We start from the raw sequence: 14,266 nt of genomic DNA on the forward strand, positions 1-14,266 counted from the left end.
CCCCAGTTTGGAGCGGAGCACTCCGTCATGTCTCAGCTATCTGCGACCGGGCACTGAAGGTTGAGGGGTTTGTGGCACATCCAAGTCACTCCTTAGGCAAGTTTGGTTCTGGGGGCACCATCTCTAGGGGGTCTGGGTTCAGATTCCCAGTGCTCCTGATTGCCTGGTTCAGCCTTGCTGCTGTGGCCGGTGGTCTTGACCCAGAAGATGGAGCTTTGCTTCTGCAAGTGTGCTGGTGTCAACACTACCTGAGGTTATTTGGGGGAGTAAATAGAGGCCGAAGAGGAGAAATGAAGCTGCCATGAAAGAGGGTAGAAGAGGACATGGGTGGCAGCAGAACCTGCTTCCTCCCTGTGAGACTGAGGCCTAAGGAGAGGAGGGGAGCTGGTCTTGCAGCAGCGAGCAGGAATGGAACCCTTTGCTAAGCAAGAACTGCTCTGGGTTGCATTTGGGTGGGTGACTACATATGAGTGCTGTAAGATATCCCCCCATCCTTCATATGGGATGGGGTCATAGCTGACTGGTAAAGCAGTCGCATGCTTGCCTGCAGGAGGTCCTAGGTTCAATCCCTGGCATCTCCAGGGTCCGGCTAAATCGGGACTTATTGCTCCACAGAATATGAAAACGTCCATTATGTGTTGGAGTTTTTAAAAACGGTCAGAATGGAGCAGAAGCTTGAATCTTGCTTGCAGCTCAGGGATTCTGGCTGAAGACATTATCTTGCCAATTTCTTAAAGCAGCCCAAAAAACAAACGTGGTGCAGAATCTTGGCCAAAATAAGTTCCTCCATCATCAACATTTCCGCTCCCCCACCCCTCGCCGTCACAACAGAAAGGATTTTTATGTAATCAGATTTTTTTTCTTGATAGTGGATTGCATAGATTGGGGGGTTTAAAGACTTTACTTTCTTGCCTGGCAAAACATTGTCAATCGTACATTTTCGTTTGCGAAGAATGTGCCAGAGGGCTTCGCACTCCGATCCATTTCTGAAGCTTTCCAGCTCCACACATTTCAAAACCAGCGACTGTAAGCATCAACTGCTGTCGTTGGCAATGAGGTTGATCCTTCTCAAGGAAAATCATAGTTGCCCAGCATCGTCAAGAAAAGGGCAGGATCTGTGTTGAACGCTCTCACTCTGCAAACAAGCAAGCTACAGGTTCAGTGGCTACAGACATGTACCTAGGCTGACTGCCTACAAGAAACAGGTTTTGGTCCTGTTGTGGTTTAAAAAGCTGCCAGACCTCTTTTGCAATCCAAACTGCACACTTCCACCATCTACTGGGAAATGTCATGACCCCAGATCTAGGACTTCCTTACCTCAGGGCATGAGAGAGGGTGGGGAGAGCTTGTGACCCAGATCCCAATGTTACTGGGATTCCCCATACCAGGAGAATATGGGGGAACCTGACACAGTACCATAACCTTGCCTTCGTCCTGAGACTTGGAGGAGTCCTCTGAGCAGGCCCACCCCCCACCCCCAGTGTGGCCACAGCCTGCACTTACATAACCAGGCAATGACCCTTTACAAGGAAAACCTTCCCTAGGGAAGGGAAGGGAAGGGAAGGGAAGGGAAGGGAAGGGAAGGGGCTAAGGCACTCTGCCGGACCAGCAACCTTAAAAGCTGGCAGTCCATTCTGTGATATTGCTGGAGCGACACTCCATTCATCTTGCACTGCCCAGCTCCTGTGATTCTGCTTGGCGCTAGCCATAGTGCTGAGTCCTTGCACATGAAGCTGCCCAACATAGGAACACAGGAAGCTACCATATACTGAGACAGAACATAGGTCCATCTCACTCAGTACTGTCTACACCAGGGATTTTCAACGTTGGGTCCCCAGATGTTATTGGTCTTCAACTCCCCTAATCCCCAACCAAAGGCTACTGGGGCTGGGGATTAGGGGAGTTGAAGTCCAATAACATCTGGGGACCCAACTAAGAACCCCTGGTCTCCACAGACTAGCAGCAGCTTCTCCAAGGTTGCAGGCACGAACCTCTCTCAGCCCTATCTTGATGCCAGGGAGGGAACTTGGAACCTTCTGCTCTTCCCAGAGCAGCTCCATCCCCAGAGGGGAATCTCTTCCAGTGCTCACACTTCCATTCTCCCTTTCATATGCAGCCAGGGCAGACCCTGCTTAGCTAAGGGGACCAGTCATGCTTGCTACCTCAAGACCAGGACTATGGCACTTTGTATCCCTCCCTTAATAGAGATTCCGGCTTTGACCCAAACAGGATAGACGATAACTTGACTAGTGTGGAAGCAAAATGACCCCGCACCAAATTTGCTATTCTATTCTCAAGCTACGAAGTTAGAGGAATATTTTGGACTTGAGGGGGTGCATATGGGGCAAAATGACCTTTTGCAATTTCCCGTGGTGTGCTTCATGCTTCTCCAGTGCTGCTGAGCACCATTTTTCTTGAATGCTTCCGACCCCATGCAGACCCACATGGCACCATCATAAAGTCAAGGCAGAGTGAGAACAGGAAGGAATGCTTCCCAGGCACAATGGTAATACGTGAGAATTAACTGCAGAAAGAAAATGGAGCTATTGGTCAAAGAATTACAGATTTGTCTGGTGGGGAAAATATAAGACCCAACAGCCGTAGCACTGCAGCATTTTGAAAATAATCCAACAAAATTACATCATAATGAGCGCACAAAGAACAAAAAGCCATTAAAGCTTCTAACTTCTGATTGCCTGTCCTAGCAGCACAATAGAATCCCCGAGTCCTGTATCTCTGATGGGAACATTTGTTCCACACTGAGTCTTATCGCCCGTGATAAAATAAGGCCCTTTGCCGCCTTCCCGGATTGCAATGTATTACTTTCCTTATCAGGCCTGTTCTCCATTCTTCTCGGTATCAAAAATCAGAGAACAATCTGCCGGAATCCGTAGCTCTGCCTGGTCCCCAAGAGATCACTTGGAACCTGAGGCACGAAACAAGCACCACAAAAGGAGGCCTGTGGCTGGTTGCAGCTCAATTTGTGACGTGCCTAATAAATACTGTTGAGATTTCTAAGGGAATGGCCGATCAGGCATTTCTAAATTTTGGTTTTTTTGAGAGGTGAAGGGGACTGATATGAAACTTGCACACAAAGACATCGTTCTGCTGTAACTCATTCTTGCAGCATGTACTGCCATGGTCAAGTTAGAGAGGTGTCCTCACCCCACGCCGCCAACTCATTCATAGTTGGCGGAATACCAGCTGCTGGGGTTCAACCCAGGGGAAACAGGAGGCTTGCCTTCATGCCCTGCTTGTGGGCCTCCTAGACCGGGGATTCTCAACGTTGGATCCTCAGATGTTATTGGACTTCAACTCCCACAATCCCCAACCAAAGGCCTCTGGGGCTGGGGATTATGGGAGTTGAAGTTCAATAACATCTGGAGACCCAATGTTGAGAATCCCTGTCCTAGACGCACCTGATTGGCCATGAATCCAGCAGGAAAACAGGAAGCTGGATGAGACATGCCATGATCTGATCCAGCAGGGAGACAGGAAGCTGAACTATATAGCCCTTGGCCCGGTCCAACAAGGCAACAGGATGCTGGACCACTGTTCCCTCTAACAGGGACTCCCAGATGTTGTTGACTACAACTCCCAGCATCCCCAGCTGCAGTGGCAATTGGCTGGGGATTCTGGGAGTTGTAGTCAACAACATCTGGGAATCCCTGTTAGAGGGAACACTGCGCTGGACTAGATAGCCGGGCGCGTCTCCTTATCTTAAGTGTGAGAAGGCTCAAGAGTTTGTCGCGGAGATGAACACCGGAGGCTGATTGTCTTAGATAGCACACACAATCCTAGCACACACAAAGTAATTCATGAATTAGGATTCAAAGGAGGAGAACGGCAGACTCCAGCATGTTTCTGCCATTTCAGAGAAGGCCGGATAATATTTAAAAAATATTATTATCCATTCAAAGCAAATTAAAGGCCAGCTAGCCTTTCCATTTCTGAATCTTAAGTATTCAAATAAACACATTTCTCGGAGGAATCCTGGAAATTAGCCTTCGACAAACAACTGCTGTAGAAAAATAAATGGATTCTGTGCCTTATTGAAAAGAAAGGAGGAGAGAGAGAGTGAGAAAGAAACCTTTTTTTAAAAAAAGGTGCCAATAAAAACAATCAATTATCCCAAGGAATCAACTCCTGCAAACTAAAGGCACATTTTATTTCAAGAGTTGCCATGGCATAGTAACTAAGAGTCTGAGCAGCAGATAAAGATTTCCTGGATTCAAAACTCACATCTGCCATAAACTCACAGCTCAAACTTAGTCAAGCCCATCCCAAATCAGCCTCAAAGCCATCCACATGCACACATCTTCAATATTCCTCATCCGGGGCTGCGGTAAAGATCACAAACGTGACAATGGATAATAATTTATTTTTAAATAAATATTCATTTTAAATTGGTATTGTTGTCGTTCGCCACTTAGAATCTTTGGATGAGGCGGCACACAAGAATATCTAAATAAATAAATAAAGTAAGTAAGTAAGTAAGTAAGTGAATAAATGAAAACAAACAAACAAACAAACAACAGGTGAAGCACTTTGAAGCTTCAAAAATGCTATACAAAGAGGCAATTCTCACGACCCACAGAAACCGGGCTAAGGGAGCCCAGCCTGGTTTCTATGGGTCGTGTGCTACAACGGGAGCCGCGTGGCTAACGGTAGCCAGCCGGCGTAATTGCGCCTCCCCCTAACAAGGTTAGCCACCTAATGGAAATGACTTGCCAAGGGAGCAAGAGGTTGCCGGTTCGAATCCCGGCTGGCATGTTTCCCAGACTATGGGAAGCACCTCTGTCGGGCAGCAGCACTCGAGGAAGGTGCTGAAAGCCCATCCTCTCATACTGCGGGGGAGATGGCAATGGTCAACCCCTCCTGTATTCTACCAAAGAAACACCACAGGGCTCTGTGCTTGCCAGGAGTCAACACCGACTCGATGGTACAACTTTACCTTTTAGACGAGTGCTCCGTCTAAGAGGCACCTCCAGCCTCTTGGGCATGTGCTCCGCTAACCCCGTCTACCTGTTCATGTGTCACCACAGCGCGGCTCCACGGCGACTCATGAGGAGACCCTTGACAGGGAGGCAACAACAAGCCTCCCGGCACTTGCGGGGGGCATTCTGGGACTTCCAGGGGCCGGGAGGGGCCCGATCCCCACTGCCCCAACCGGCTCCATCATGGAGCCTGTAACTGTGTGGACGGATGATTTGGCAGACCAGGGCTAGCTGCCGGATCGTCTGCAGGTCAAGCCCGCTCTCCCCGCAAAACCCCTGACGGCTCTCCCCGCTGCTCGTGTAGAGAGCCTCCAAGCATTCGTATTAGTCCGGGTGGCCAACCCTCTGGCACTGGCCTGGGATTTCCAGGAACAGAGTCCGTCCCCAGGAGACTATTGAGAGGAACCCTGGACATTTTAATGCTGGGGTTTCTAACCCTGTGGGTCCATGAGGCAGGCCCAGGGTGGCTTGGGAAGACAACTGCCGCAGTGGATTTAATTTGTTCCCTGGTGAGCCAGAACAATGTTCTTGAAGATATTTGCTCTTTCTCTCATTTTTACTGGAACCTTATGAAAACATATGCTATAAATGGGGCAGCGGTCCATGGGTAGTACTCAAGGAGCTGAGGGGTCCATGGGTAAAAAGAGGACAGGTCTCTCTGCCTAGAGCCTTTGGAGTCAGGCGGTATATACATTTAATAAGTAAATAAATAAAAATATCAATGGCTACTAGTCTGGTGGCTAGAGGCCACCTCCAGCCTCAGAGGCAAGATGCCTTTCAATACCAGTTGCAAGAGAGAGGGCCTGCCTTCACCCCCTGCCTGTGGGCTTCCCGGAGGCATCTGGTGGGCCACTCTGTGAAACAGGATGCTGGACTAGATGGGCCTCCTTGGGCCTGATCCAGGAGGGCTGTTCGTATGTTCTTAACCCCATTTTAATGGCTTGCAATTGTGGAAGATATTTTGCAAAAAAATACCGGGGAGAAAATCTCCAGGAGAATTTTCAGTCAAAACTGGCAACCCCAATATTACTATTACAAGTTTGGTTACAAGTAACCAAAACAAACCCTGCATTACCAACATGAATGATGGAATTTCACTTGAAGCAGAACTTACTGCTCATCCAGACCTCTGAGGAGAGTTCCGCCAACTTCATATTTGAAGTTACAACTTTTCTCATGTTAGAAGTTACAACTTTCCTCCAGTTCTGGAAAGTACAGGAACACAGGAAACTGCCATATACTGAGTCAGACCATTGGTCTATCTAGCTCAGTCTTGTCTACACAGACTGGCAGCGGCTTCTCCAAGGTTGGAGGCAGGAATCTCTCTCAGCCCTATCTTGGAGATGCCAGTGAGGGAACTTGGAACCTTCTGCTCTTCCCAGAGCAGCTCCATCCCTGAGGGGAATATCTTACATTGCTCACAGATCGAGTCTCCCATTCATATGCAACCAGGGCAGACCCTGCTTAGCTATGGGGACAAGTTATGCTTGCTACCACAAGACCAGCTCTCCTCTCTGAGGAGAACCTCGTTACTCATGGGGGTTCTGTTCCTTGCCTACTACCATGAGGAATGAAACCGCAAGTAAGGAGGCATTAGGTCTATGGGGAAATGGGGTTAGGTTCCGGGGGGGAGGATTTCAAAGCTCCAAAATGGCCCCCAAATGGGCCAGATCCTACTCTGGTATGCTCCACGGGTCCCCTATGTGCTCAGGAATACCCACCAAAGGATAGAATGCCCCCCCAAAGCATGAAAAAATCACAGGGGAAGGTCTGTCCCCCCCACAGAAATGAGCCACAAAATGGCTCCTCCTGTCTCTTCCTGGCTTCCTAGAGACAAAATGGCGGCCGGAAGTGACCTCCGCGGTCACTTCTGACTCTCTAGGAATTGCGGATACATGGGTTTTAATCCAATAGTATCCACGGATACTGGGAACGGGTATCCATAAGACACCCCGTGGATAGGTGGAACTGCGGATAGCAGTTCCGCAAAAAACAAGGTTTCCCTGTACATTGTACTCCAGCAACCATATCTGGAATTTTTTTATCCTATCCGTTGATTTAAAATGTCCAGACTGACTAACAACCCATTTTGAAATCACTAATCAATCAAACAAACAAAATAAGTCAACGGTCAGGAGCATTTTGGGGAATCGCCTTGGGATTGTTTTTAATGAAAGGCGATATATAAATTTAACAATAAACAAACAAACAAACAAACAAATAAATTTCAAACACAGTAGTAAAAGAGCTACTAAAACTCCACCAATAGTCCTTTGAAAGCTACTAACTCCAGGACAACTAAACAGTCTCTGCTTGCTCCTCAAAGTTACCAGAATTGCACCAGGTGGTTGGTTAAGGAAAAGGAGACCCAAAATTAGATGCCACCGCCAAGAAGGTTCTACCCCTAGTAGCTACTGACCTCACCTCAGAAGGTGACCATACCCAGAATCGAGCTCTGAAGATTATCCCCCCAAATCAGGCAGGATTGCATGTATGAATGAACGAACTAACCAAATACAGACAAATGAATGACAGCCAACAACTCCTATTTCTACCATGAATATGCTCTGCAACTAATCAAATCGGTAACGTCTTAACATTTGCAACAGGCCTTTGGGGAGTAAATAGGTGCCATCACCACTCCCCCAGAGCCTTCATTTTGTTGATTACTGATTACATTTCCATCCATCCTTCTTTGAAAGAACTCAGGTGGTCTGAATGGTTCCTGCCCCATTTTGTCCTCACAATACTCTGCAAGGTAGAGTACTCTGCAAGGCTGAGAAAGAGTGACTCACCCAAGGTCACACGGTGAGTTCTAAGGTCATGAGGAGATCTGAACCCAAGTCTCCTCAGTCCTAGTCTGACGCTCTAACCACTATGCCACACTAGCCACCTCTGCCCTCCGGCAGAACCAGGAGCTGCAGACCGCACCGGTGAGAAAATGCCCTGCCCCTCAGAGACCACAAGACATCTGGAAACCAGCAGCTGAACAACTGGATTCGCCGCATAAAGAATATCACTCTTCAGGCTTGAAGAGTGGACATTTCCCATCACTTCCCAAGGTCCTTTTATCAGTTAACATTCTTTTTTTTTTTTTTTTCTAAACAGCCACCACCTTATGTTTATTGTATATTAATTGTGTCTTAGGCAGGATGCCAATTTATCCAGCCAATAAGACGTTAGACAAGGCTTCCCTGAAAAGATAAATCCCCACAGTGAAGAATGAACGGAAATGCTGACCTGTGATGAGTTCTCGCACCTCCATGTCGTTGGTCTTCCGCAGCAACCTGATCAAAGCCGGGATGCCATCGCAGTTCTTGATGGCCACCTTGTTCTCGTTATCCTTCCCATAGGAGATGTTGCGGAGGGCCCCACAAGCTTTACGGTGCACCTCGGGCTTCGGGTGGTCAAGCAGGCCCACCAGGATTGGGATCCCTTTGAGGTGCCGCACGTCTTTCTTGATCTTGTCGTTCTCGTAGCAGAGGTGCTGGAGGTATGCGGCGGCGTTGGACTTGACCGGGTCGATGGGGTGGCTGAGCATCGCGATGACCTCAGGGAGGTCGGGGTCCCGCCATCGGGGGTCTTTGCGGATGCTGTCAATGGAAGGGGAGCGCTTGCCCAGGCGGTCAATGCTGGCCATGCTTCCCCGCTCTGGCTGGGCCAAGGGAGCTGCGTAGCTGCCGTGCAGATACGGGATCCTCTCCTCGGCGATCTCAGTCTCGATCGGATCATCGTAGCCCCTGCTGGGGTAAGAGAAAACAATTAAAACATTGGCAGGCTTTCCCAGTGCACAGTGCCAAGAGAAGCATTCCTCGCCTCTTCCGTTCTTCCAGGCTAATGTGATTATGCGCCAGCAGCACCTAGATCTCTGCCAGCTCCCTGGTTCTACCCAGTGAGATACTATTGTTGTCGGAAATTAAACGGGCCCTATGTATTAAGTACACACGCCAGAGTTGCATGGATGGCATCGCTATCATTCTTGGAAGTCAAGAGGGAAGGGGATCAGTGTTCTCTCTAATTGTTTTCATCTGTGTGCAGAATTCGATCCGTTCTGGGCGGCAGTATCAAGGCAGTGTGCGCACGCATGCATTCAGGGTGGGGCCGTCCTGATTCAACCTGAGCGGGATCTAAAATTCAGTGAGTGGACATCAAAAAATGTGTGAGTGCGCGCACATGCGCACGCCTTAGAGGGGACACTGGAGGGATACCACAGGGAATGGCCTTAAAATACAAGAGTTTTTTCTTTCCCCACAAACATGGAACTTTGAAAGTATCCCAGAAACAGCCTCCCTCCAAGATTGGCCCAGAGCCTCCAGGACGAGGCCTTCATTCCCCGCTGGAAGGCGGTCTGGAGACTTTAATGGTTTGATCTTGTGAGAAATATCGGAGGGAAAATCATAGTTCCACTCAGCATTGGAATCTCTGGGGGAGATTGCTGGTCTTGTGGTAGCGAGTCCAAATGGTCCCCTTTGCTAAGCAAGAGCTGCCCCGGGTTGCATTTGGATGGGAGATGTGTGAGCACTGTAAGATATTCCCCTTAGGGGATGGTGGAATAACTCAGTGGCAGAGTTATTCTAGGTCCCAGGTTCCCTCCATGGCATCTCCAGGTAGGGCTGGGAGAGACTCCTGCTTGAAACCTTGGAGAGCTGCTGCCAGTCAGTGCAGACAGTTCTGAGCTAGATGGACCAAGGGCCTGACTCAGTATATGGCAGCTTCCTAAGTTGCTATCTTACTTGCAGGTTTTGGGAGCAAGGGGTGGGGCGGTTTCTTCCTACTACTGACATTTTCTGATCAAACATATTTATTATTGCCAACACAAGTTCTTAAAGCAGTCTACACAGAAAAAGGAATTTTAAGAAATGGTTCGCTGTCCCAAGGGACTCGAGTTCTAAAGAGAAACACAAGGGAGGCACCAGAAAAACTTCTGGGGGAATGCTGTGCTGGGGATGGATAGGGCCAGTTGCTCTCCCTCTACGCCAGCAGAGTGCAGTGGTTAGAGTGCCCAAGTAGGACCAGGGCGACCCAAGGTCAAATCCCCATTCAAGCATGAAACTCACTGGGCCACTCTGGGCCAGTCGCGTCTCTCTCAGCCTAACCTACCTCACAGGGTTGTTGCAAGGATAAAAAATAACCATGTACTCTGAGCTCCTCGGGGGAAGAGCAGGATATAAATGTAAAAATAAAATAAATCAATAAAATAAATCTAGAAGAGAGCCCTCACATTAAGAGGTGCCTCTTTGCCCAGATAGCAGGGTTTTATCCCTTTCTGCAGTACAATAGCTTTAGTCAAGGAATTCTTTTGAACTGCAGAAACAAACAACAAATATACACACACACACACACACACACACACACACCGCTTTTCAACAAAAGTTCCCAAAGCGGTATAAAGTAATAACAAAGTAATGATACAGTAATAACAAAGGTCATATAAACCCTCTAACTATTTAATTCTCCTAGGCGTACCCATCACTAATCCCATGTGTGGCAGCTCATGAGAGAATTCAGGAGAGCGACAGGACGGCCAGGAGGGGGGGAAATGGCGGTGGTGGCAGCAGCCGGTGGGGAAACAAAATGCCAGCAAGCAGCAGCGCAGCCGGCGGGTGGAGGGAAGAGGGTGGGCAGGCGAGGGCAGCCAGCCGGGAAGAAAAATGGTGGCAACCGCGGTAGGCAGGCGGGCGAAGAAGGGGGGGGGAACGGCGGCGGAGGCAAGCAGGGAAGAAAGGCGATGGCGAACTAGATGGCGGCGGCGGCGAAAAGTAAGTGGTCAAAACTGAGGAATTTTGGAAGTGGCAGGGAGGAAAACGGGTCCTTCCTGCTGCCAGTCTGTGTAGACATTACTGAGCTAGATGGACCTATGGCCTGACCCAGTATATGTTCCTAAAAGCGGCAGGAAGGGGAAGCCTGGCCGGCAAGGAAGAATGAACTGGGGCGGGGGGGACGATATGGGGCTGAAGCGGGGGGGGGGGGGAGTCAGGGAGAACTAGGGGCGCAGATGCTCTGTGCCAGGTCAGCTAGTTTTTTTAAAAAATGATGATTCTGAACATATTATTGAGCCATTTAAAAAAAAAAAAAACCCTATCTTTTTATTGTGGTTCCAGGTTTTTGATTTTCAAAAAAGGAGGAAGCAACATATTACTGAACTCTCTCTCTCTCTCTCTCCATATATATATGTACCATTTTAAGATGGTTGAGAACTTTTTATAATTTTAAAAGGGTGATACTGAACAAGTCATTTTGTATTTCAAGAGTCAGGCAGGAAAAGGGAAAAAGTGTCACTAATGATAGCTTGAATTAATTCTGAGGCACTTTAGGTGCCGGAATAGTTGGGATGTTTAGCTCTTCATCTCTGCCATTAATGCCTGCATAATAGAATCTAATGATATTTCCAAGGGTGTGCTAATTTTAGCTGAACGCACAAAAACTCAATGGGAGGAGCGGCATAACCTTAACTTAAGGACTGGTAAAGGTAAAGTGTGCTGTCAAGTTGATTCCGACTCCTGGCACCCACAGAGCCCAGTGGTTGTCTTTGGTAGAATACAGGAGGGGTTGACCATCGTCTCCTCCCATGCAGTATGAGATGATAATGCCTTTCAGCATCTTCCTATATCCTCTGCTGCCTGATACAGGTGTACCAGCGGGGATTCGAACCGGCAACCTTCTGCTAGTCAGTCAAGCATTTCCCCACTGTGCCACTCAAGGTGGCTTTTTAAGGACTGGTACACGACTATAAACGTCGTGGGATGCTGATTTAGGGTTCTCATCCTGGACAAACGTAGATGAACCTCCCATGGACCAAAACACCAGCACATCTAATTCAGTGTTGTTGATTCTTAAAGTATACTTAAAGAAACTTAAGTATGTAGTACACCGTATGTAGGGTTCCTTGGAGGAAGAGCAGGATATAAAATGTAAAATATATATATATATTTATTTCCCTGACTAGAAGGAGCTCTCTGGGATCTCAGGAAAGCCTTTCCCCCAGCGCGTGAGATTTTTTCACCGGGAGCTGGGACCTTCTGCAGTCAAAGCATATGTTTTACCACTGAGATACGGCCCTAATTACAAATCCTAAGGAATTGGAGTCACACATTTGTTCACCATCACTGGCTAAATCCCCACTTCCGTGAACCTTTGCACTCTTCTTTGTCACTTATCTCCTCTTTTGGAGGCTAATTATCAGCCCCTGATTACCCAGGGACTCATTCCCTCACTTCAGCCCCTGATTAACCCCTGGCTCCTCTAAGCAAAACAGAGACCAAACCAAGGTTAAGGGTTATCCATCTCAGGTCTCTAGATGAGCACAATTAATTATCATCGTATCAAAACACTTCCACCAGCTGGTTATTTTAACTACTGGACAAAAACATTAAAAAAGAAGCATGAAGAACATTGGTAAGCACTGGAAAACTAAAAAAGGGGGGGGGGAACCAAAACCAAATAGACCCTTTTATTGATGCAGTTATTGGAATATGTATAATTCATTAGTTTTTTAGGGCTGCAATTTACAGTGTCTGAACAGCCATTATATCTGCCTTCATGCAGGAGAGCTGTTTCCATTCTTCAGCATAAAGGGAGATAATAGCGTCGCATTCATATCAATATTTTCTCATAAGAAGCAAGGATAATGAATGCCTAAATGGTGCTAACAGGTGCAGAATTGGGCTTCTATGCAGTGTGAACAGGTGTTTCATGCTTGCTCCCAATGCTGCAACTCTCTGTTTCATAGGAGAAAGCAACAGGCAGACACTGCTGTCACCCAACAAAAAGGTGATCTGATTAGGGAACATTGAGCTGGTCCAACATTAAACTGGTCCAGCTTGAGATTTAAATGTAGAACTCCCTACTCAACCTTGAGCTGGACCAGTTCAATGTTGGACTGGCTTGATGTTCCCTAATCAGGTCACCTTTTTGTTGGGTGACATTACTGTTTCCGTGGGTTCCCCCTCCCCCATTTCGGCCCATTTGGGGGTCCTTCTGAGGGGGTGGTGGCCATTTTGGAGGCCGCCACACATGCGCCCTGGCCATTTGTGTGGCCGGGTCATGACCATGGCCAGGGCGCATGCACAGCATCCTCAAAAATGGCCGCCACCACCTCAGAAAGGGCCCAAATGCCCCCCAAATGGGCTGAAACAGCCTGGGGGAGATTGGGGGGAGGCCGGTGGGGGAGGGAGATTGACCGGAGAGCCCCCCACGGCCAACCAGCAGCACCCCCAAAGGCCTCAGAGGTGGTAAGTCCGCCATTTAAAAAAACCCCACACCCATCCCTGGCACCACTGTAGGGGTTTGAAGTTGAGGCAAGCTGGGTCCCTGGGTCGGGGTGTCAAAACATAACTTGTCCAGTTCAGTTCCAGCCCAGTTTGGACTCAAACTGAGCCAAGAAAACTGGTTTTGTGCACATCCCTAGATCTGGTGTCCCCAACAAAAATGGACTTGAGCAGCACCAATGGCCGTTGAAACCAAAGCAAACCAGAAGCAACTCCCCAGTATTAGAGATGGGGCGAACTCCCCCATCCAGTTCCCCCCACAATACACACAACACAAATTCATAAGACAGCTTGGTGTATTCTGAGCCAAACCAGACTCTGTTGCATGTCTAATGATGTCACTGGGAGTCCGATGTGGTTCAATCTGTCTCGCAACCCCTCCAGCAATCTGATGTGGTTCAATCCGTCTCCCACCTCTCTCCGCCTCCAGTGCTCCCTGTAACAGAAATTCCCCGATATTGTTGACTGCAACTCCCATAATCCCCAGCCAAAAGCTATTGCAGCTAGGGATGCTGGGAGCTGAAGTCAACAACATCTGAGTTTTCCTGTAACAGGGGAGACTGCTCTCCTCCCTTTCTCCTCCCCTCTCCTGCTCTCCTCCCTCTCTCCTGCCCACTTACCTCACTCCCTCATTCCTCTCCCAGCCACGCACCTGCCTATCTGGTTTGCTGCTGGGGTTCTGCAGCAAAAAAGGTAAGTGGATGGGATGTGAGGGAGGATGGAATCCTTCTCCATCCTGGATTCAAATCCTCCCACCCAGGAAGCGAAGCTCACACAGGTTATGGAAGCTTCTGTCCTACGGCTAACGGTACCTTTGTGGGATGTGTTTCATTGGTATTGTAGCATGGGCATTAAACAGCCCCCCGGGTACGGCAATTCGAATGTACATGCTATTTAAATTTATTTATTTGTTAAGGATGGAAGCTCTGAAAATGTGATGGTGCCATGTGTGAAGAGAACACCTTCCCGATGAGCCCTGTCACTCACTGAGATCATCCACCT

At 48.4% G+C, this 14,266-nt stretch overlaps 1 protein-coding gene across 23 annotated transcripts in view; it reads right to left on the reverse strand.

Moving 5' to 3' along the window:
- Window positions 1–14,266, reverse strand: part of ARVCF (ARVCF delta catenin family member) — a 493,848-nt gene that overhangs the window by 99,321 nt on the left and 380,261 nt on the right. For 21 of the 23 annotated variants that reach the window (XM_053279337.1, XM_053279338.1, XM_053279344.1 and 18 more), the window contains one exon: window positions 8,238–8,740. In XM_053279337.1, the coding sequence (XP_053135312.1) occupies window positions 8,238–8,740 (503 nt within the window). The remainder of the gene's footprint in view (window positions 1–8,237; window positions 8,741–14,266) is intronic. The other 2 variants (XM_053279341.1, XM_053279339.1) reach the window with 1 other exon arrangement.

Source organism: Hemicordylus capensis, chromosome 15 (assembly GCF_027244095.1).
Source record: "Hemicordylus capensis ecotype Gifberg chromosome 15, rHemCap1.1.pri, whole genome shotgun sequence".
Lineage (NCBI taxonomy): Eukaryota > Metazoa > Chordata > Lepidosauria > Squamata > Cordylidae > Hemicordylus > Hemicordylus capensis.